General features: G+C 45.5%; 1 protein-coding gene across 2 annotated transcripts in view; it reads right to left on the bottom strand.

Annotated features, from left to right (window-relative positions):
• adamts3 (ADAM metallopeptidase with thrombospondin type 1 motif, 3) overlaps positions 1 to 24,249 on the bottom strand; it is a 113,582-nt gene that overhangs the window by 4,682 nt on the left and 84,651 nt on the right. Inside the window, exons 12-22 of one of the 2 annotated variants that reach the window (XM_035638733.2) lie at positions 23,823 to 23,968; positions 22,923 to 23,098; positions 21,293 to 21,426; positions 19,885 to 20,008; positions 16,377 to 16,460; positions 15,887 to 15,967; positions 9,382 to 9,545; positions 6,394 to 6,550; positions 5,280 to 5,412; positions 2,404 to 2,611; positions 428 to 545 (exon numbers count right to left, since the gene is read on the bottom strand). In XM_035638733.2, the coding sequence (XP_035494626.2) occupies positions 428 to 545; positions 2,404 to 2,611; positions 5,280 to 5,412; positions 6,394 to 6,550; positions 9,382 to 9,545; positions 15,887 to 15,967; positions 16,377 to 16,460; positions 19,885 to 20,008; positions 21,293 to 21,426; positions 22,923 to 23,098; positions 23,823 to 23,968 (1,525 nt within the window). The remainder of the gene's footprint in view (positions 1 to 427; positions 546 to 2,403; positions 2,612 to 5,279; positions 5,413 to 6,393; positions 6,551 to 9,381; positions 9,546 to 15,886; positions 15,968 to 16,376; positions 16,461 to 19,884; positions 20,009 to 21,292; positions 21,427 to 22,922; positions 23,099 to 23,822; positions 23,969 to 24,249) is intronic. The other variant, XM_035638734.2, reaches the window with a different exon arrangement.

Genomic DNA, 24,249 nt, shown 5'->3' on the forward strand with positions numbered 1-24,249 from the left:
GGACGCACAGACGGGGAGAAGTTTCGAGCATTAGCAGCTTATTCACATAATGGGAAAGTGTCCAAATTTAATCTGTCAGTATTAACAGTGACAAATGCTCGATAGAGTGTTTGTGTGTGTGTGTGTGTGTGTGTGCTGTTGATTGACACTGAACCACAGCGAGGACAGAAGAACCAGAGGAGTTACTTAGGGTGGAAAAAGTCTCAAGAAGTGTTCCACGAGATGAATCCAGTCAGAACTGATGGTGTCATTTGAGGAAAACACACAAACACTTTCACTTCCATACTTGGCTGTGGCATCGCATGACACAACACTGGCGCAACACTCGGAGTCTCGTCCTTTCACTGGCCTTTACTCCGAGGGAGGCACAGCGCGACGAGAGAAACCGATTAATGACCCTTCAGTTCTCCATGAATGACGGGCGTACCGTGACAGGGCCCGGGTCTGCACGGCCTCACGGCCTCGGGTTTCTCTCCGTTGCACTGATCTCCCATGCGACAGGTGACCAGACGCCTCTCCATCCCCTCGCCGCAGGTCACCGAGCACTGTGGGAGAGAGCAAACACCGGTTTACTCACGCACACACACACAGACACACACACAGACACACACACACACACAGACACACACACACACACACACACACACACACACACACACAGACACACACACAGACACACACACACACACAGACACACACACACACACACACACACAGACACACACACAGACACACACACACACACAGACACACACACACACACACACACACACACACACACACACACACAGACACACACACACACACACACACACACACACACACACACACACACACACACACACACACACACACACACACACACACACACACACACACACACACACAGCGGATCAAAACGGAGGGAGGCCAGAGCTGAAATGAGTGTCGGGCCGGTCACAAAGGGGGTAAAAGATAAAATGTCAGCGCGGAGACGACTCTCGACCGATATATATCCCGAGCCAACTGTAACTCTGCCGCTGGTCCCGCTGGGGATACTTTGCCTTTTTCTAAAAGTACACCAGCAGCTTCACGGATTTTCAAAACTTGGGAGAGTTCGTCCCCAACAAAAAAAAACGACAGCTCTTTTTTCACGACTCGCCTCTTTCCACCGTATCAGCTTGGTGCCGGAGATCAGATCCAAGTTGGATCAGACGCCGCGATATTAATTCCAATTTGTTCTGTAAAGCCACGGTACAATTCATAAAAGTCGGGGGGACTTTGGGGAACTAATTCATGACTAATCAAACTAATTCCGTACTTTCAAACGAGATTACAAGAATGTCGTAGCAGCTTTCCCATCAAAGACGATTGGCGGCTCCGATTTTTGGATGATATCCCAATCAGCTGCCGGTAATCTGAGTCTCATCGTCATTTGCTAATTGGCCAAACTCAAACTCGACCAAGCGTCGCTCTCTGTCAAGACATTGTCATCACATATCATCTGTTAAACCTCAAAATTAATATTGTTCTTTATTCACTTGTCCCTCCCGATTGAAAGGTGAGCTACACCTGCAGGAATCGGTCATCCAATATCCGTGGGTTGTGTTTATTCATCATTATTTGCGTGAGTGACGCGACACGAAAAATTGGCTTTGCTTTGGCTGATGGATTTACAAAGCTATTTTTTTTTCTTCTAACTCTTCTTTCTTTTATATTGCCTATTATTTCAGGAATCAGGGGCGACATCTTAAATTACTTAAAAACTTTCCACAAATTGCTGGACGCGTTTGGCTCCGGACGTAGAGGAACAACACTCTGCTACTTTGTGACAAACTCTTCTTGGTCCGTCTACTCCAGAGTGGAACAACTCTGAGAGATTTAGTCCAAATGCTCTAAAAGAAAACTTTAAATGAACTGGTTGTGAAATCAAAAAAAAAAAAAAATCAAACTAACATTTAATTAAAAATCTTAAATAATCCAAGATGATAAATAGAGCTCAAACACCCGAAGAAGTACATTTTTGATTCATGTATTATTACGTCTGTTATCGCTAAAAGGTCAAATATGCATATATACAGTGCATGCATATAAAAAGAGTTATATAAATGAATGAACTGCTGACGTGAAGCCGGACGCCCGATTGACTGGATATTTCCCGCCTTTAAAAAAGATTTCATCTGGTGAAATGGCGGAAACGACACACTCAAGCGAGATGTGTCACGGCTCCGAATTATATATTTAAATACGCCTCATTTGTACCAGTGTTGGAATTCCTCGTAGAGTAAATGGCGGCAAGAGATCTGACGGCAGCAAATCCGACGCATCCGTGGCCAAACGTTCCACGAGCCGACCGGGGACGAGGAGTCGAGCGGAAAACCAGACAAAAGTGTGACGGCGAGGAGGGGATGTGGAATACCGCACCTCGGACCAGGCGCCCGTCCTCCACGGGGCGGGACACGGGACTCGGTTGCAGGGCCGCCGGCTCTCGGGCTTCTCGCCGCTGCAGTATTTGCTGTGGACCGAGCGGTTGGTCCCGTCGTGGAGCGGCTGCACGCAGCGGACCGTGCGCATCTGAAAGCCCAGGCTGCTGCAGGTCTTGGTGCAGTGCTCCCAGTCGTCCGAGATCCACCTGGACGAAACAGACGGGAGCAGGTTGTTGAGGACATACAGGGGGTGCGGACCGTTTTTTTAAAAGAGGCACAGATTTAATACCTTTGAAGAAGCCTCGTGGCATAACCGGGCCAACGAGGAGCCCCCGGCGTCCACACGGATCATGTGGGACGACTCATACATAACCGTCCACGCTCGGAGAAATATTCACACCTTTTTTTAATGAAGGTATAAGAGGAGCAACACAAGAATGTCCAAAAATATATAACAACTCTGTTGACAGAACCAATTTCCTCTGGCGCGGAAAAAAAACACATTCGTAAGAAATCGTTAATTCCCTTAAGCAATAACCACTCGGAACAATTTAAAAGAGACAATGTAAAGCTGCTGTTTTTCTGCGTTTGAAATGTGTTTTAACGTCGTACGTATTGTGGAGCCTCGCCACTGCTTTGGGACAGACAAAGCTATCGTTGTATTGGAAGCAAAAGTCCTTCATTTATAACAGTATTGATCTATACTTGGGTAAACTGTACTACAAGTATGACGCGGCGCGTCTGTGACGGGAAGAGTGGCGGTGTTGTTTTTTCCCCTCCGTCTGTTTTGCTTTGTCGTCTTGTGGATCTGACAAAGAGTTTTTCTTCCCTCTCTGTCCCCGTGGACGCATTCTGGGCCCGATGGTGTGTGACGATTGCTCTACAGAGACAGTGCTGTGGACGTACAGTCCAAATAAAATGAATCTGTTATGTTATCAACGTCCCCGTCAGGGAGTGCGTCGACTGGAAGGAGTCTCCGACCATCTCATCTCTGAACCACCGTCTCTCCGACCATCTCATCTCTGAACCACCGTCTCTCCGACCATCTCATCTCTGAACCACCGTCTCTCCGACCATCTCATCTCTGAACCACCGTCTCTCCGACCATCTCATCTCTGAACCACCGTCTCTCCGACCATCTCATCTCTGAACCACCGTCTCTCCGACCATCTCATCTCTGAACCACCGTCTCTCCGACCATCTCATCTCTGAACCACCGTCTCTCCGACCATCTCATCTCTGAACCACCGTCTCTCCCGCGTCCCAATTTCAACTCTGACTCGCGGAGAAGAAAAACCTTCTCCCATCGTCCCGAGAATCAACTCGCGATCAGATCCCTCGCGACGGACGTTCTTCAATCTCCGTGCTCCTCGGTCGGTCCGTCTCTGCTCCTGTTCCCGCCCCGAGTTCTTGTTTCCTGAGGTTTTTCGGCACCTGAGTTTTGAGTTCCATCTGCCCACCGTCAAACACAGACAGCCCTTCGGATTCAATCCTCTCTTTTCCGCGCTACCTACCTCCGGCCCGTCGTCTGCAATTCGCCTCCCGCGAGAAAAGCGCGCACGCAGGAGGTCGGATAATTGAAGTTGGCCAGTCGCCTCCCAAAGCCGCCTGGTGCTGATTGGAGACTTGGGCGGAGGGTTCTGGGCAGCTGCGGATGAACCTCCCTCTCATCTTTTGGCGTTTCACAGCCTCCGCCGCTAATCAGCTTATATTCATCCATGGCCTCTTTCAAACCATCTCTCTCATCCGCACCAACCTGCATTCAGTCTCCTTCACCTCAGACGACACACTAATCCCGAGTGTTAAGAGGAACGCGTCTGCCCCCCGCCCGACTGAGGCGGACACGAGGGGGGATGCTGACCCCAATGGTCTCCGCCTCCGGTGCCTTTGTGGCGACCGCCAGTGGCTCGGCTGTGAGTTGTCGGAGCTGAGGCGCACGCCGGACAGACTCCGGGCCCGAGGTGAGGATGTGTGGTGCTGTACTTTACGGGGGATTCGATTGAAACAGAAGACGCTTGAGGGGTGAAGGTCCTCTCGGATTGATTCGTGAGGGGCCTCCACCATAATATCAACACTGACCAACACACATTGATTTTTTTTAAAAAACTTTTTCCATATAAAATCAAGTAGAATGTTTTTTAAGATTATTTATTCTAGTTTACATCAAATACATTATCCAATTTCATAAGTAATAAATAATCTTTCATAAGATTCCTTTCGTAGAGCTGAGCACAGCTCATTGATTTGCCCAGTACCTCCTCACTCTTGCTCTGACACACACACACACACACACACACACACACACACACACACACACACACACACACACACACACACACACACACACACACACACACACACACACACACACACACACTTGCTGCATAGCGAGTACCAAGTTAAAAGATCTAAGAAGTGAGGACCAGAATTTCTACTTCACATATGAGCCCAGACATACTAATTGTGGACACAAACACACACACACACACACACACACACGTGCACACACACACACACGCACGAGCACACACACACGGCTAAGTAAATTGCCAGCTCGACACTAATGTGCTGACAATGTGTAAAAAAAAAAGAAGAAAATCAGGATATTCCAGCATCTGCTGCTTTAATTCTCCTCATCAATCAGATTCCACGTCGGAGCGGACGTCAACCGTTCAGTACCGTTCACATCTCCGTGACGCTGGGCAGATTTTCCGGTGTGTCACGTTCTCATCCGCAGCCCATTCAGACTCTACACCACCAGCTCTGATGTACAGTCAGACAGACGCTCATTTTCCACTCGGCCCACGCCGAGGGAGGCGACTTTGACATTTTGTTCTTGATGGACAGCGGCTCAGTGGCCTCGTCTGTACTCACTGGGGCTGCGTGCAGTCCTGGAGGTTGCACATCCTGCGGATGGGCTTGGGCTTCTTGTTGGCGTCGCAGTAGCCCCGGTGGACCATCTTGGTGTCCCCCTTCTTTCGACAGCCATACTTGGTGTACTGGAACCCTGTGACAGAGGTGGAGTCATGCAATATTTATAATCAATTCAAAAAGAAAGATAGAGCAATATTCTATATATCATGCAACATTTGAGGAAAACGATTACAGCAAAAAGTGTCTTTAGCGCCGATTATCAAAACCTGTGATAACACGAAAGCATCCATTAAAGGATTGCTCAGATTTTTAAGTTAATTATACTTGTTATGATGTATTTAATAGTCGCATTGCTCTTCCATTGATAAGTTTTAGAATTCAATGACCCGTGTTTAGCCGCAGTTCATCGTTTGACAAGTTTGGTTTGTTTTGTTAGATGAAAAAATTGTATTTTTAAAATATTTGTATTTCTCAGAATACTGAATAAAGTATAATGTTGGTAGTGATAGAAAGATTCTCACTCAAATGACTAAGAAAACATGAATATGAAAGTCAATAAAGGACTACGTCATTAGAAGTATGAAAATAAACAAAAAAACAAAAACTAATCTAGGAATGAATCTATAAAACATGATTTATATTTGTGTTTTGATTTGCTTCCATTTTTTTCAGCTAGCTTTGCATCAATGCCGCCTATTTAAATTCCCTTTTTTTCTCTCTAAATTAATTCATCGGATATCAAATGATGCATATCTAAAAGAAGCGTGCCAATTGTGCAGCGAGTCACATTATGTTCCCACACACACTGTGTTTGCTCTAATCTAAAGAAACGCTGCTGCAGCTTGATAATGAAGCCGCAATTCAGAGAGACAAAACACTGAAAAGCCATGAATATTAAAGGGCCTTTGAAAAGACTCGGCCTGGGGAGGAGGGGATTACGAGTGGATGACAAACATGTGATCCGAACACATCCGTCCCGCGCGAAGACGAGGACGACGGACTGCGAAAGTGAAACCGCATCTGCACGACGCACTGACAGTTACCTCTGAAGAAGCACAGGGAGGAATTATTCCCCGTTTCTTTCTCTTTCAATGCTAATTCCCCCACGATTTACCTCCGGCACAGGGTTTGGAACACGGGGACCAGCTCTTCAGGGCCCACTCGTACGTCTCCTCCTGGATCACGTTGTTGGTGTTGACGGGCACCGAGTCCTCGTGGATGATGTACTTGTACATCAGAGTAGAGCGCGTGTCGTTGTCCTTGGGTATTATCTGCGGAAAAACAACGCGGGGAGGAAAAAGGCGTTACAGCGACATCGCGGCGTCCTCGCCGCTGCGACGCGCCGCGTTTTGAAGGGGGGGCCGCTCAGATTGCAAAGGTGTGCAAAATCAAAGCGTCGCGGTTAATCGCCGAGAGACGGCGGAAAAAAACGAACAGACGGGCGCCTGCCGTAGATATGACTCGAGGTTCAGCGGCAACTATTTATAATGGTGTCAAGGAAGAGACGGATTTAAAATAAACAGGTCTCGTTGCCGAGTGGATTAAGGGAATTCAATTCCGAGTGGAGGCCGCTGGCGGAATGAAATAATAAAGAGTACGGAGCCGCAGAAACCAGCATAAACAAATAAATAAAGGAACAGGAGTTGGTGGTGGGTATTAGGGATGAGGGATTATCACGGATTAGGAAATCACAGATTGCTCCAATTACGCAGCTGCCCCCCCCCCCCCCCCGACGGCTGACAAAAGTCTGAACACGTCCGTATAAGAAGTGCACTGTGGTAATTATCATCTTCAAGTCGGTATGACAGGACTGCGTATGATATCAAATCGAGATGCTATTTGGTGATAATATAATCGAGTGTAAACAAAAGAAGCCTCGCTCCTTCGGCACGTGCGACTTTGATTGACGGGAGGCGAACAGAACAAAACAACGTTGAACTATTCGCTCGGATGCGCAAGTCGCTGCCAAATCGGAGTTTTGAAAAGTAATGTAATAAGTCACTGAAGAGGCTTAACAGGTCTATTTAAAAAGCGTTCTGAGACAAGACTGCACCTCTGAGTGTTATTCCCCCCCGGAACAACAGGAAAGATGGTTTCTCACGTGTAACTATGACCCCGTCGCTTCCTCATTGTGTGTTCGTTTGTATCTGAGTGCACGTGACAATGTATTAAAGGCAAAGCAACAACGACACGAGACAGAAAAGGAAAAAATAATCCAAATAAATCTTTTGGTCATTTACCAGCAATTACTTCTTTAATATTAGTAAAAATATATATTTCTCTTCAGAGTCGCTCCACCCACATTCTCCCAATTGCTTTTGTGAAATTCAAACAGCTCGAGTATTATGAATAATAAATAGTGATTAATGATACAACGTTACAGTAAGTGGAACATTTACGAAAAAATACGTTCCGGCTCAAACATTGAATCTAATAATCTCTGTTGACGCTCGACGTGCTGACCCACCTTTAGATTCACTGACAGACAAATGACATTAGATTATAGATTAAATTAAGATATTTTATGAAAATGTCTCGTTAGAAGATTGATACGACTTTTACAAACGTACAAACGGGTCGAAAGTTCACAAATAAACGAGAAGTATACTGAACAAAAAAACTTATATTCAACAATTTTGTGGTTTCATGGGAAATGCCTGAACCTACAAACTGCCATTTGCTTTTACATTTCTGTTAAAGTATAAAAGAAATGAAATATAATCTGTTGGTGAGATAGTTTTTTTCCCTCTGCGTCTTATCATTGTAACAAGATGGCCTCCAGGCTCCGGCTCTGAACCGTGTTATCAGGCTTCTCAGTTACTCTGTGGACTAAACTTGTTTTTAAACGTCGCCGGCTGTCAGTCGGAGCCGGAAATAAACGTCGGTTGAAGCGTAGTTATTCCTATTTTTTCACGCACAACGCCGGTTAATTGGTGCGTCTCGCATCCTCCTCTTTCCCCCCCCGCGACGTCGTAATCCGACATCGTGGAAAGTGGGAGACGGATGACATGTCTGGATTTGGCGCTCATTGTGCAGCAAGACAGAGGCGCGCAGTCGCAGTCGCAGTCGCAGTCGCAGGCGCAGGCGCAGTCGCAGGCGCAGTCGCAGTCGCAGGCGCAGTCGCAGTGGTAAAAGGAGACGTTTTTAGAGGCGAGAGACAAACAAAGAGTCCCGCGGCGGAGGAACCGGCCCCCGAAGACTCTCGTCATCCGAGTCAGTGGCGGGACGACGCGCTGAGACAAAAGACACTCGATAGCACAGGAGGACTGTGGCACGTTCTCCAAGAGGCTTGGATCTGCATGAGGAGAACCGGAGATGTTCAACAGGAAACTATTCGTGACGTCGTTTTTGAACGCAGCCTCGCCGTTAGTGTCTGAAACCCCAGATGTCCCCTCCCTCTCAAAACACATTTTCTATTACTGAGAAATCCTCATAAATTTTCTTTTCCCTCCTCTTCCCCCCCCGACTCCGGCACCTTTAATCATCTCGTCTTGTCTGAGCAGCCGATCTAAAAATGGCTTTTGATTACACCCCACATAGTACAGACGTGGAGCAGTGATTATTATTCTCCAGCTCCACGTCCTCGTCGCTCCGCGTCACTGACCGGCTGCCTGTCACTTCTGGAGTCGATTGAAAGTTCTTACGCCCCCGCTTTTGAAAACTCCCATCTTCAACCTGTCCCCCGGTCTCACCTCGCTGTCCTGGTCTGTCAGGTTCCTGATCTTGAGGAACCTCGCGCAAATTCAAGCTCCTCTTTTACATTCCCCTATATATATTTTTTTCTATATTTCAATCTTTTGACACATTCACTTGACACTTAAATCACTGCTTTTTTCATTCTTTTTGATTTTTTTTTTTATCCATCCGTTAACTTTTTTTTTTTAAACAAAAAACAACTTCGATCTTAAAAAGTGTTGCTCGGAAAAATAACTTTATAACTTTATCATTTCATGGGTTTATCATATATATAGATGGGAATAGAAACAGAATCAGAAGAATGGGGGGCTGACGAACTTCTTTTACACACTGTGCTCATTGTCACAAATGGCCTTTGAGATGAATCCAACCATGATCTTTGAAGAGAGGAGGGGGAGCTTATTACCAGAACCACCACCGGGTCGTGCAGGGGTCCGTCCGTGTGCAGCGTCTCCACGTCCTCCTCCATGATGTAGTGCCACTCCACGCCCAGGTCGATGAAGCTCCGGGACTTGACCTCCTCGCCCTTCCCGTTGAGGATGTAGTGCCCCGTCGCCTGGTTCTTGATCGCTGGAAGCATTTGTCACTACACGTGTAAGTTTCTGCATCATTCACCCAAAAGGAAGAAAACAACTGTTCTCTCCCCAACATCTGGCGCTCGTGGGAGTCGAGTCGACACATTCTCTGATTCATGCAAAATTAAAAAAAAAATTAAAAAAGATAAGCTGCCAAATCAATAATAGAATAAAATTCCTGCGAGAGGCTGAAGTGAATTGAAGTTAATTGCTTTAATTGCATCGGATGCGTTAACACAGAAGTGCCTTGTGATAACGCAAGTTATGATTTGTCGCTTAAAAAACTGAATTTAATCATATCTAATCTAATGGGGGAATAAAAGATGCTCAAATGTCTTTTGTGTCTTTGCAATTCCCTCTGGTGCTCCAGTCTCACACCCGCGTCTGCTTTACACTGAGTCTGAGCGGCAGCTGTGGAAAGTAACATTTTTTTTTTGATCGTCGAGTAACTCGGATCACTTTGGTTCCGTGACTCTGGGCGATGATGTTTGCTCCCTACATTGCACACTGTGCATTCTAATCTTCAGCGCGTCGCGCGTGTTTGTTTTCCGAGCGCTCTGAAGGCAATTTCCACCACGCGGCGCGAAACCAGCAGGAACCAGCGTCGTCTCGTCTTCCCGGGAGTAAAAGACTTGTCCGATTGTAAACCAATCAATCCATCCATCCGATCCTGACACTGGGCGAGAGGTGGGGTTCACCCTGGACAGGTCAGGGTCACGGGGTCAACGTGCAGAGACAAACAACCAATCACACTCCTCACACACCCATTGTCAATTCAAAGTCTCAAATCAAACGCCGACATGAGTTTGGACCGTGGGAGGAAGCCGGAGAACCCGAGGAGAACCCGAGGGGAACCCGAGGGGAACCCACTCGGACACGGGGAGAACGTGCAGCCTCCACACAGGAAGGCCAAGGGATGGTTCCAACTGGTGTTCGCGCTGCACCTCAAAATGAAGTCTCTTAAATGTGCTAATTATTCAAAACTTTGTCCATTTTACTTTTGAAACTACTAAATCTTTTACTCCTTGAGAAATGCCACTTCATACTTCATATAGTGTGAAGGAATCAACGTTATTGAATTGATTTAGAATGACATTTCACTTTACTTAAAGACTTTGATGGATTTTTTCGTGTCAGGGTTTTCTCACGTCGTCGTCAAATGATGACTCAGTTTTTCAAGTTTAAAATAAATGCATCATTACTACGAGTTGAAATTGTGTAACTTTCCTTTAATTAGTCCGTTAAATCAGTTAAAATATATATATAATATATATATACTGTATATATACAGTATATATACTGTATATATATACATACAATATATATATATATATATATCTATTTGTATGTGGCTGGTGTAAGACTGTTGCCACTGGTTCAGCTTTTAAACTATTAAATTGTCGATTAAAGACCTGATTGAAAAAGTTGAATGAACGTCATGCAATCCATTTTTATTTTTAATCACACGTATGAGAAAGGGTAAATTTGCAGCGCAGTTTGATTATCTTCTATGTCCATTGCCTTTTGAGTTTGACAGCTGCATCAAGGTCCCAGATTGAAGGGACTGAATATCATCACAGATCTAGTAGTGACTTCATCACTTATTATGACAATAGCAATGACAATAGCAAACAGTCATGTGTGAGCTTGGAGCACCAGAGGAAAAGAGCTGGTGAGTCAATATAACGAAGTGATATCTCTAATATTCTAACATAATTCCCCTTAACACCTGTCCAACCAATGCAAGATTTTAATTCCCAACCCAGTTTTGAGGACATGATGAAAAGGAAATCAGATTATTATGTGCTGCGACAACAGCATAAATATGAAATACAGTCAGAAAGTGCAGAACTAACAGCGACTAACAAAGGAAACATTAGTGATGAAATAGTCAGAAAACCTCTTTGGCTGTGATCCATCAGCGCACGTCATTCAGCAGACAATGACGGCGACCGGGGAGATGGATGCTGTTCATAAAAACTACAGCAGCGGGGACATTCTGAAGCTAAATCTGAAAAGCTTTTCTTTTCCCCCAGAGATGTAGGATGTTCAAACGGTCTCGAGGGGGAACGAGCCTGATCAAAAAAGCCCGATGTTAACAGAAGCTGTTTAAAAGGCGTTTTCCTTCAGAACTGCAGCAGGGTGTGATCAGAAAAACAATAAGAAAATAATTGGAATCACATCATCTCATAGATGTGTCGAGGCCCCGCTTCTCTCCTGAGGGAAGCGTCGTCGCTAAAGTTCACGCTGGACCACTCGCTGGGCCTGTCGGGCAGCGTGGAGAGGTAAAGGTTACGCTCCCTGGGAATGCTGGGTAATCCCACACTGTCCCGTGAAGAGCGACGGCGTCAGTCGTTTGAGCAAATGCCTGGAAACTACGCCGACGTCACCAAATCATTTATTTCCATCTTTCCCTGAACGCGACGAAACCTTAATCGGATCGCTGTCCAAGTTGCTTCCCACGTGTTACCACCTGGTATGTGAACGGCCATTTTGAGCCTTCCTGTTTTAGCGTTTTGACCAGCGCCATCTTGGTTCTTTGAAACAGGAAGTATTTGGAGGAGTGGGGGGTGGAGTCTGACCGAGAGTCTCGTCCACAACATGTCCGCCTGCTCCTGAAACCCGCACCTATTGGACGGTACCAGCTGTCAATCACGCTGTTTCCACGCCCCAGAGTTTCGTCTATTTTACTCTTAATGGAGCAATAATTAAAAAAATGTACACCATGCTGTATTGAAGAGGACTTGATACTAGAGATTGAATCTTAAACTCCTCAGGAAAATGTTTAATGACGTGATAAATCAAGTGAGAAGTCAAGTCATTTTCTCATAGATTTCTATAAAAACAACCGGTGGAGTCGCCCTCTACTGGTCATTCCAGAGAACACAGGTTTTAAGCACTTCCGCCGTCCATTTTTATATATAGTCAATGTGTCGCTTTCAGATGACCACTCAGATGACAAATGACATCTCCTAAGCATCATATATTATTATATAATATGTGTTCTTTTTGCCTTTTCACTACATATATAATAAATTACATATATATCGGTTTGTCAAACCGTGTCATTTAAAGGATCAGGACGGTGACATTTCGTTGTGTATGCTTATTTCTGTCACCGCAATCTGCTTGCATGAAATTTAAAGCCCGGCAAAACTCTTTCGTACAGAAACCAGAGGTTTATTGGGGCATATTCTAAAAGTCACTTAGTCAAAACGTGTGGTAACAACAGCCGCTCTTGTCGTACGGCGGCTGTGCGGTTTTGTGTATCAGGCAACAAATGGCGATGAATAATTCCTTTAAAAGTTTTCTGAAGCGCCTTCCCCTTGGCGGGATGACACGCGGTCAGCGCTTGTGAAATGTGAAATATGAAAGCGTGAAAGTAACATGCATAAAACATCCCTGGTGTGACTCGCATCTGAAGTGTGAGGCTTTGAAGTCTTCACACAACATCTGATGAGGAAGAAACATAAAATGAAATTTTAAAAAAGCTGCGTCTCTGCAGCACAAACCAGCGCGGCCCGTGATTGACTGATTGTGTCACGATCACGAATCAGCTGCTGTCGACCTCTGCTGACCACGGAGGTCGCAGGTCGTCACCTTGTAATACGAGGCTTTGAATCACATCCAACCGCAACTTGATTCGTGCATACTGTACGTCAAAATGGAAGGTGATTGTTATGATAGGCATCACATCGTCCGTAGGGGAACGAGTGTATTTCCTTCAATTTAATCGTAATCGTCTGTGTCGTTAATATTCCATGAAAACGGTTGCGTGCTCAAAACTTTTCCGCGCGTTAGCTGCTACTTTAAACGAGGTCGTCGTCTCTTGCGCGGGAGCGGATTGTGAAAGGCTCAGCAGTTTAAGGGGAGGAGAATGTTGTCTGAGAGAGAGACGCCCGACGGCAGCCGCTTTAGAGAATACAGTTTTAATATCAGATAAAAAAAAGGCCAGAGCAGGAAATAAGAAAACTTCCTTATCGTCCTATTCAAAAAAATAAAGAAAGTGATTGTTTCTATTTCTACTGACACTTTCCTTTTCCCTCATACATTTTTCGACAGTTAAAGCGCTCGGAGGCAGATTGGTGATTTTGAAAAAAACGTGATTTGAATAATAGTTCTAGAAGTAAAATATCCTCCTCTGAGGTTTGACTTTCAAAGACATTAAAAGAGCACTTCTTTCTTTATTGATCATCAGCTGGTGAGGATGTTCACTTCTTGACGTTAGCCTCCGTCTTTTTTTATGGTGATGTCACGTAGTTTTACTACAAGAAATCAGTTGAAACGAATCAGATAGAACCATTAAAACAACAACAGTGATAATTTCATTTGGCAAAAATATCTGCGAATGTTCTCTTTTAGTCACTTTTGTGTGAAAACTGAAGATCTTCCTACACTGTCAAACTGCCAAATCTGTTGGCTGCAGTTATGAAAAATGTATTGTAATATTTACCGTGCGTGAAAAGAGAAACAGGCCAAAAGTCAGTCAGACATCGTCCGGCCAATGATGGATGAAGCAACCCAGAGCGGAGAAGAGCATCATTTTTCTGAATCGTGTTTTACTGCAAAAAACCAACTAATCCCGCGAGAACGTCTCCGAGGTCGATGTGCACCTCGTACGTCAACACGCGTTATAGAGTTTTTCAGACAGAATTGCTGATATCTCCAGATTATTATTATTAACCTGGCTGATTTCGTAACAGCCGCATGTGCAATTTCGTGCGTTATTTTTTCCCTGTGTGATGAAAGAACTCCATCCATGTTTTATATCGTTAAGTAACTCACTTGATGCTCTTTGCTTAGACGGAAGGTAAAGCTGATCATCTATGCCCTTTTTTAAAAACTTCCCTTTTATCTAAAAGACATTTCTTGTTAACGTTAGAGAATGTAGGAACTTTCAGCTTCTCTACGTTTGTCCTCCTCCTCCCCTTCGTACTCTTTGCCCCGAAGAACCAGCGGTGTCAGATCAGTGACGTAAGAGCGGATGCTAATCGCGCGGCGCTCTTCCAACAACACGCTGCCTCCGGTGGAGGAGATCGATGCCGACCCGTTCGTCTTTGCTTAAAATCTTTTTACCAACTTTTGTGTAAACATTATCACGGCTCTTGGATTAAATGCATCTCAATCAATCAATCAATCAATCTATCTATTTATCCATCCATCGTTCTATCTCTCTATCTATCTATCTATCCATCGATCTATCTATCTTTTCTTTCTTTCTCTCTATCTATCTTTCTATCTATGTATCTATCTATCTATCCATCCATCTATCTTTCTATCTATCTATTTATCTATCTATCTATCCATCGATCTATCTATCTATCTATCTATCCATCGATCTATCTATCTTTTCTTTCTTTCTCTCTATCTATCTATCTATCTATCTATCTATCTATCTATCTATCTATCCATTCATCTATCTTTCTATCTATGTATCTATCTATCTATCATCCATCCATCCATCTATCTATCTCTCATCCGTCCGTCCGTCCGTCCATCCATCCATCCATCCATCCATCTATCTATTTATCTATCTCTCATCCATCCGTCCATCCATCCATCCATCTATCTATCTCTCTACCTATCTATCTTTCTATCTATCTATCTATCTATCTATCTTTCTATCTATCTATCTATCTATCTTTCTATCTTTCTATCTATCTATCCATCCTTCCCTATTCTGTCATTTCAGTTTTCGACCGCGGTTCAGATCAAACAAGCTCTGAGGATATTGCGATGGTCGCGTTTCCTCTGTGTTCTTTACATTGCGCAGACTTTCTATTGATGACATGAAAAAGACCAGGCCCCGTGTCAAAGACGACAAGACCTCCTCCCTCACTGGGGTCGTACAGTCTCACCACTCTCCTCTTCTCTTGCCGTCGACAAACAACAGACATAATCCTTGTGTCTTTGTTAGCGTGAACATAAAAACATAATATCGATAAAGGGCATTTGCACAAACGACTGATTTCGCCCGCTCTCCTCTGACTTCGAAAGCATCCCAGAAACTAATCCTGCAGAGGTCTCACTGAGATATGAACATGCTGTATCTCACAGGTCGTCAATAACAAGGAATTCCTTCTCCACTCAATTCACCCCAGTGTCATTTAGACAAATGATCCAGATGAATCTCCGTGTTGGATCATGGCGCCTAATTATGAATGAGCGAAACGAAGACTCACTTCGTCGGCCTGGGAAATGACATGGAAGCAATGAGCGTAAAGCCTGTGATCTACGATGTGACCGTGCAGGTTCCCTCCTGATCGAGGACACGAGGGCGATGCTGGTGTCCTCTGGTGTGATGGCGTGTGTCCGTGTGGTGAAGGTCACACTTACCAAGAATTTGAGGGGACGCCTCGTGTTCTTGGACGACCACGTGTCTAGCTCCGGGGGGAACGAGAAACATCTTAAGGAAGCCTTTGCCAAGTGTGCGGGCGGCGGCGGCAGCAGAGGCGGAATGTTAGGGGAAGATGAGACAGAGAGAAGACAGGTACGTTAAGCAGATACAGGAAAACAGTCTGTCTGTTTGCGGCGGTGGACATGGCGCGCGCCTGCTCACAGAAGCTCCGCTCACTTTGCTCTACAAAGAGGTTGTGGGGGAGGGGGGCGCCTGCAGAGAAAGGCTTCCTTTCTATTGAAACTGGCTTCAGAGGTTTTTATTCGTACCCGTTTTGTCCTTGATGTAAAAAAACAAAAAACACCCTTCAGCCGCGTTTCAATGGGGCTACTGGGGGAGGAGGGGGGGGGGGGGGGGGGGGGGGGGGGGGGGAAGCAAAGTCGCCTTCTGTCGCGGATGTCCACCACTCGCAAACCCGGCGCGACTCACCGAGAACATTTCGAGAGTCTTCCGTCTCGTTTAAAAACACGTTGCGCGCTCCTTTGGGCAGAGAGAACGCTCCTCTGGTCTTCCCTTCGAAAATGAAAACAGGAATCAGTCAGTTAGTCGCACAGATTTTTTTTTTCTTCCCCCCCCCCCCCCCGCCACCTACGATGGAGGCATTGACAGGGACCACCAGGAAGTAGCACTGGAAGAGGAGGCAAACTACTTCTCACTGGCACTGATAATCTCCAGGGCTGAACTGCCGCCGCGCAATTACTCGGCCTTCGAGTTTGACGGACAGGTTTCCCACACTTGGCTGTTGCCGAGGGGGGCGGTTACGAATTTGCCCCGTTGTGGGACCGACGCAGGAATATCTCGTCACGGAATTCAGTACACACTGCTCGCTCTGTAGTATATAGAGTGCACTTCACAGTATATTTAAGGCATAAACTCTGTGATGGCAACAGATGCCGCCTCACTTCTGAGACAACATCCTCTGATGGGAGGCAATTTTGGAAACAACAGGCGCTCGATGGAAGCTGTGATTTGAGGTCGGGCGTCTACCACTCGAGTGCGGCTCCTCGAGCTCCATCAATCCAGCCGCTCCAAGGCCGGCGGCATCCCAGACCGCCTCCCGAATGCAGGTCTTGTTTAATGGACGTGACACTTGGGTGGCAGCAAAGACTTTTACTGAAGTTAGTTTGTTAGGCGGGAGGAAGCGACACATTCACGTGGTCGGAACTCAACTTCCTACGTGGGCCGCGGCTCGGAGACACCCGGCCGCGCGGCGAGTCTCCGCGGCGGCGGGCGACCGCGGTCGAGTCGGAACCCTTCGTTAGTAACGAGGAGGCGGCGGAGGCGACGGCTCTGTGCGTCGCTCACTTCTCTCTAGGTCTCTACAGCGTTAGGGCGTCCGGCTGCACTACAAGCGGCACAGAAGAAAATTTGCCAGGAGAGAGAGGGGTTCTGCGAGGGATTTCGGGAACGCTGGATACTTGCATATTGTGTTCTCCAACAAAGGGGTTTCTTTTTGGGCTCTCTTGCTTAACTGTTTGCCTGTTAAAAAAAAAAAAAAGGTGGGTGGTTGAATGAGAGAGAGAGGGAGGGAGGTTAAGGAGAGAGGGGGGACAAGGAGACAATCACAGTTTCAACAGAGTACAGCGGTGTGGTGAGGAAGCGACAGCGGAGACGCTCTCAGAAAATTTCCCGTTTTCATTTTCTTTTCACTCTCAAAAGCTCTCTGTTGACGTTTTGACATCATTTCCACCCGACCAAGATGTCTGACGATAAATTAGTCATGACAGGTGAGGCTTCGAATCGGGAGCGGATTTCAAAAAGAAATGAGTTACGAGTCACGCGAAGACACGTTTAAAAAAATAGAAAGAAAAGAAGACGACGACGACGACGAAATCAACCACGTCACTCGCTCTCGCTTTTCCAAACGCTGCACTGCGGACGAGTTCTGTGTGGGCAGGCGAAAACATGAGTGGACGAGTTCTTGCTCTAGTTCACACTCTGGGTGCGTGCGTGTGTGTGTGTGTGTGTGTGTGTGTGTGTGCCAGATAACCTGAGGAAGGTTGCTTTAATTAAAGAATCGTGGAGGGGTCAGTTAAATCGCTAATGAACTAATAACGTTTGATTAAAAAATAATCGACAAACTACACGAATAAATTAATCAACAGTAATTAGTAAGGTTATTAATCCAAATGAGTGTCAGCCGTCAGATACTCGGCACGCCTTCGGCGCGTTCATATGCCGTGAATGCAAATCATCTGCACGTGGAGCCGATAGAATCGACGCAAATCATTTGAAATAATTATGTCTCGTACATTTTTTATCAATACATCCTGCAATTCTGAAAAATACTATAATATTTATGGCCACCGCTGCACAATTACACTCGTTTTAGACAAATGCGCCGTCACTCATCTTGTCATTTCCATCGCAGTTGGGTTGACAGCTGTGACATAATGGCAATAGGACTGGGTTTGCAAAACTTTAACGAGTTGTCTATCACACACACACAGAAACACGCAGAGCTGGCGGTGACTGATCGGTCCACCAAAACGGAAAAGTCTCAGCAAACCATTTGATGGATTTGAACTGAAACTTTACTCATGGTCCCAGGAGGATGACTCCTAATGACTTGTAGCGCCACCATGAGGTTGATATTTGTTGTTTTTTAGTCAAAATGTCTCGACAAATATGGAACGAATAGTAAATTCATGTCCTCAGGATATGACAGATTCAGATTCCTTCACTTCCTTCATCCTATGCAGGCTTGCAGTTTGTCTCGGCTTTACTTTTGCAACCAGCCTCTCAGCCGGTGCAGCGTGGTTCAGGCTGCGTTCACTCTTTGTTCAGTGTTCCCTTCCACCAAATCACACAAAGGCGTTCGCCGCGTTCCACCTCGTGCATCCGTCCGAGGCTGACAAAGGACCGTCATCATCTTTTTCGTCAATTTTGGTCTGATGAAGCTCATTGTCAGTGGTCAGGATCAATGCACTCTGGGGTTTCACTATTGTATACATGTCCTCAGCTGGGGAAGTCATTTTTTCTTTGGCCCACTCTCAAAAGCTAAACCTTTATTTTCAGAAGTGAGACGTTGTGCGACGGGTCGCCTCTTTAGATGTTAAAAGAAATCCAAAGAAAAAAAAGAGACAAAGGCTTCAAAAGGCCAAAATGAATTTTAAAGTGAAGTGCTGTGATCATGGCTTGAATCTGTTCTGCTAATCAAGATCTGTTTTTTTAAGCAGGAGTCACTTTGCGTTTTCTAATCAGCGCTTCAAGGATTGCAATGCTTTCATTAGAGCTCTGGAGTCGGAGAGAAACACTGCCCTCCACATTTTAATTTCCTCCAAATGAGGACCTTTCAAATGAAAAGGCCGACAATTTATGCAATAAATTTTACCCGAGAGGACATTTACTAGGATTCCTCGTGGGATGACCCCCGAGCGCGGAGGAAACGGAGTCTCTTGTTCAAGTCCCATTGAGGAAATATTGACCAAGGTCAATAATGAATATATCCTACTAAAATACATTTTGAGTGTGCGGAGTGCAGAGCTCCCCAAACCATCCAAAACAACATCAGTGCACCACATATATTCTTTATATCTAACATGACCACTGCAGTTTATCTTATTCTAAAGATTCATGTTCAGGGTCAAGAGGCTGCAGAGTACTGAGACGGGCCGATGCATTGTCGGTCTTGGTCTTAACAATAAAGGCGAAGTGATATGTAATATGCGTTTGTATAACTGGACAAAAGCATCAGCCAAATAAATTAAGATTCATGAACAGGTACACTGAATCATATTTTTTTTTCACCTTTTCTGTCATCTTCTCATATTGACCTTCACAAAGAGAGCTGTGTATAAATGTCTCATAGTTGAGAAAAACATGCAGGAGATAGAGATGAATGAAAAACAGAGATAAATCATTTATGTGAAAACATACAGCATATTCTTAGTGGAGCTTTGAATTTAAATTAATCGTGTTAGTACTTGATTCTTACCAGCTTTCTTCGGCGTCCTGGTGAAGCTTCCTTTGACGGTGCGACAGTGGGAGTTGTCTCCACCACAGACCCCGCACTTGTCCTCCACTTTGATTGAGCCAATTTCTCGGTCGCAGCCAACTTTCTGCAAAACCAAAACCAGAATAATTGTTGGACTAAAAACTTTACACTCACCACAATCTCTAGGAAAACTGGTTTCCACATGTCCACATAGAAGGGGAATGAATTCCCAAAGAGTTGATCTTGTTTTTGACCATGTGGTTTTTAAACCTTAGTACTTCGACGAAGTAGCGTGAAGCGAAGTTCTCGGGAATCCATCCTCTATTTTGGACACATTCATTGCCAAACTAGGAGCACTTGTTTTGTGTCACTTGGCTGTCAGATTATTTAAGACATTTTGGTAATCCCGTCCATCCATCCATCTTCGTCTGCTCATCCGGGATTGGGTCGAGGACGCAGCCATCTTAGTAGGGTGTTCCAGACATCCCTCTCCCCTAGCTAGGCTTTCCAGCTCCTCCTGTGGGATCCTGAGGCGTTCCCAGGCCAGAAGGGATATGTCGTCCCTCCAGCGAGGTCTATCTCAAAGTTCGACGGGCCCGGTAAACCTCCAAAGGAAGGCCCCCAGGTGGCCTCCTGACAAGATGCCCCCAAACACCTCAGCGGACCCCTTTCGACGCAAAGGAGCAGCAGTTCTTCTCCGAGCTCCCTCCCAATGTCAGATCTCCTCACCCTATGACTAATGCTGAGCCCAGACACCCTACGGAGGAAGCTCCTTTTGGTTTGCCTTGTGTCTTAGCTCCCTCCTCACCACAACTGACCGGTACAGCGCACGTATTACTGCTGAAACCGCCCCGATCCGCCTGCCGATCTCCAAGAACAAGAAGCCAAGATACTAAAACTCCTTCACTTGGGGCAGCTAGCAACTCACCCCCAACCCGTTGCAATCCCACCAAAAATTAATTTTCCTCGAAGGCCCTTACTACCCTTTTACTCTTGAAAGAATCCATATTCTATGTAGACGTGGTGTTTGTCATTAACCGCCTTATTGCTACAGTAACTCTTGTTTGTTGACTCACACCGACACACTAATTAATCTCTGCTGTCGGGGGGGGGGGGGGATTTGAGGACACACCGTCGCCAATGAATCAAACCCTTTAAGTAAAGCGTTGTGCTTCATTAAAATGAGTCCAGCTCCTAAAACAGCAGTGGGCCAGCCGTCGGGATCTAATCACAGCATGTTTCAAAGGTGAACCCTGTGCTGACCGTGCAGTTTACCAACTTCACACTGCGTAATTCCATAAGCTTTCAAAATATAATAAAAAAAAGCCTGTGGCTACCAATGACAATAATTACCTAATTCAGCTTTGAATATGGCAATAATCCTGTATTTTAAAAAACAAATCCTTACCACACATTCTCCGCGCACACATATGCTGTAGGCGTCCTTGTAGGAGCACCGTGTCCCATCATGCACCAGCTGCTTCATGTACGCCACGTCTCCCGTTTCCTTGGACTGGCAGTACAAGTGGCACCTCTTGTTGGCTACACAGGAAAAGAATATCAGATAGTTGTAGGAGATTCAGGCAATAATATGGAAGGAGGAGGGAGATTATGAAGGCATAGTTTATATTTCATGGATTTTTATAAGCTGCTGTTCCTCGCAGCACTATAACATGGTGTACCCGCATGCTTCTGCCTATGCGGAAGGAATTCAAGAGTGTGGTGATTGATTATCGTCGCCTCCCCGCTTTTAAAAAACGACTCTAAAAACTTTAAAATGAACAAAACCAATGGGGCATGTCAATGACGGGTAAACAAATGGAGGTTTAAAAGAAAGGAAATACAGGCGTCACACAGATTACGCAGCTAAACTTTTCAAAACTTTTCTAATTAATTGAGTCATGTTCACTTCATTCTAAACTTACTCGACCAAACAACAGTGATTTCCTCACAGTGTCGCTTAAATGTCATTACAAAATGGAAAACATAAAAACAGTGAAATTTCAAGCTGTTAAAACCAAAACAAAGAGCTGACAGACGATAAAACCCCCTGAGAGGACACAGGCAGCGTCATTATAAGTGACCGCCCTCACTCATTCATAAAGTCATCTCAGAAATTGCTAATAAAAGAATATTGATCCATGGTCCAGTGTATCTATATATATATATATATATATATATATATATTGTATTACCATCAAACTTCAGCTGTTTGGAAGTTCTTACAAAAACACTGAAGTAAATTAAGTTTATTCTCAACATCGATTCTATCTCATTTGCCCATAACCACAAAACATTATCACAACTTGTATTTCGATTGGTCCCAAGGACATTTTTGGAATACATTTTTTTTTTATCAAGGAATCCCTCAAATTATTTTGTGCACAGATACACTAGATAACACTGTCTTAATATCAAGCATCTGATCATCTAAGTCGGAAGTCATATAGTCTACAACAGTCACTTTAAAAATCCGCTGTATGGGTTCCCACAGCCGACTTCTCGCTCCCTGCACTTTCCCTGTGGGCTGTCTTCACTTTTTTAAAAAAAACTTTTTACTGACTTTTTCAAAAATCCCCCAGACCAATTTAGCTGCAATAAGTGGCCAAAGGCTCAACGGAGCAAGGCCAGATAAAGGCAATGTCCCATAAAGAACAGAGTTTGAACGAAGCAACGCTGGACTCTGCATCTGCACAGAAGCGATTCGTCACCTTTGTCGGACAAAGGGCAGATTTGTGGCGAGCCGCGGCAGTGATGCGAGGCCGAAAAAAGGGAGAGAAAGGAGAGGGCGGATGGAGGAGAAAACTAAAATGTCCCATCGCACATAAAATGTCCCATCGCACAAAGATCAGCAGGTTGGAGGGTGTTTCGAACTACTGTGAACATCCTTGTATTTAACATAGAACAACTTTAACAGCTCTGCCTGTGAGATGCCGGATTCCCTGTCATTTTGTGTTTTCAATGTTCTTGCTTCAGAAGAACAGAAAAACAAACCGACAGCCACACGATGAAACCGACGTGACGTCTCCCTGGCTTACTGTCAGGGTGTTCGTAGGGCAGCCAGTGGTGTCTGGCACTTTGGAACTCGAAGTGGGAGTTGCGGAGTTGGCACTGCTGGGCTCGGAAGTCCTCGAAGTGCTTCGGGCAGTCGTCCGTGTTGCAGAGCTGATACTCGTAGTTCACTCCCGGGCAGTCCTGGCCGCCGTTGGAGGGCCTGTGTGGGGGGGGGGGGCAAGCGGACGGACATCAGAGGAGCGGATCACACACTGAAGCGTTTCTTTGAAAACAAATCCCGCTCGAAAAGTGACACTAAACCCCCCCGACAGGCTCTTACGATGGATGGCCCAGTCTCTTTGGAGACTTGAAGGTTGTCTCACTTTGCTGTGCAAACCATAATGAAGATGTTGTTCCTCAAGGTCCCCGAATGGGGCTGAAGTCAATTGGACGCTACTGCCACTGAGGAAGTGATCATTACAATACCACCCTTTCTACCAGCCCCCGGAGAATCCCAAGAAATTGAATATGAAAAGGGGGAACTCCTCTGATTTGAAACATTAAAGGTGTGTTTGGTGTTTTTTTTAAGGATCGTTTTATATGTGGAAAAAAATGTTTTTCCCCCAAAACTTTTGGTCGACTCAAGATAAGGTGACGTGTCACGGGTTGAGCCTGGAGTACAAGTCTCCAGCTGGCAGTGGATGAGGTGTAATGCAGGGGCCAAATTTTGACAAGGAAGAAGATTGAAATTTTTGTTTTGTTCTTCTTATGATTCTGTTTGTCAGGAAAGCAAAGACACACGGGACGAGATGATCAATGCTTTTTTCCCCCTTGTTTTTCCTGGTGACAACAGTCACGCTGCATCTCTAGGTTCATGGTTACGGACATCGACACATTGCCCCCCCCGTGTATTTGTATCATTCGTGAAGCCTCCCGTCACTTACGCTGGGTTGTTGCACAGACGCGTCCGGAAGCGAACGCCGGTTCCACAGGAGCGCGAGCAGGAGCCGTACTTGCTCCAGGAGCCCCAGGCCCCGTCCTGCTTGACCTGATTCGGGTTCTTCCACATGCAGTGACCTTTGTAGCACCACTGCAGAGGATGACAGCGTTCGGAGGAGGAGGAGGAGGATGAAGAGTGAGCCAAACACAAAAAGCCTCCTCCTCTTAGATCCAGCAAATGATAACACTCGGAAAAAATGTGGATCATCTACATGACCGAAAGTATGTGGGAAAGAGAGTGTGTGTTCTTCTGGTGAGAGAGTTTTTTTGGGCAATGCGCCTTATTTCCAGTTAAGGGGATTTTTACGTAACACAATGTTATTTTGGACTCTAGTGTGCTTCCAACTATGTGTCAACAGTTTTGGGGAAGGC

Source organism: Scophthalmus maximus, chromosome 19, assembly GCF_022379125.1.
Source record: "Scophthalmus maximus strain ysfricsl-2021 chromosome 19, ASM2237912v1, whole genome shotgun sequence".
Lineage (NCBI taxonomy): Eukaryota > Metazoa > Chordata > Actinopteri > Pleuronectiformes > Scophthalmidae > Scophthalmus > Scophthalmus maximus.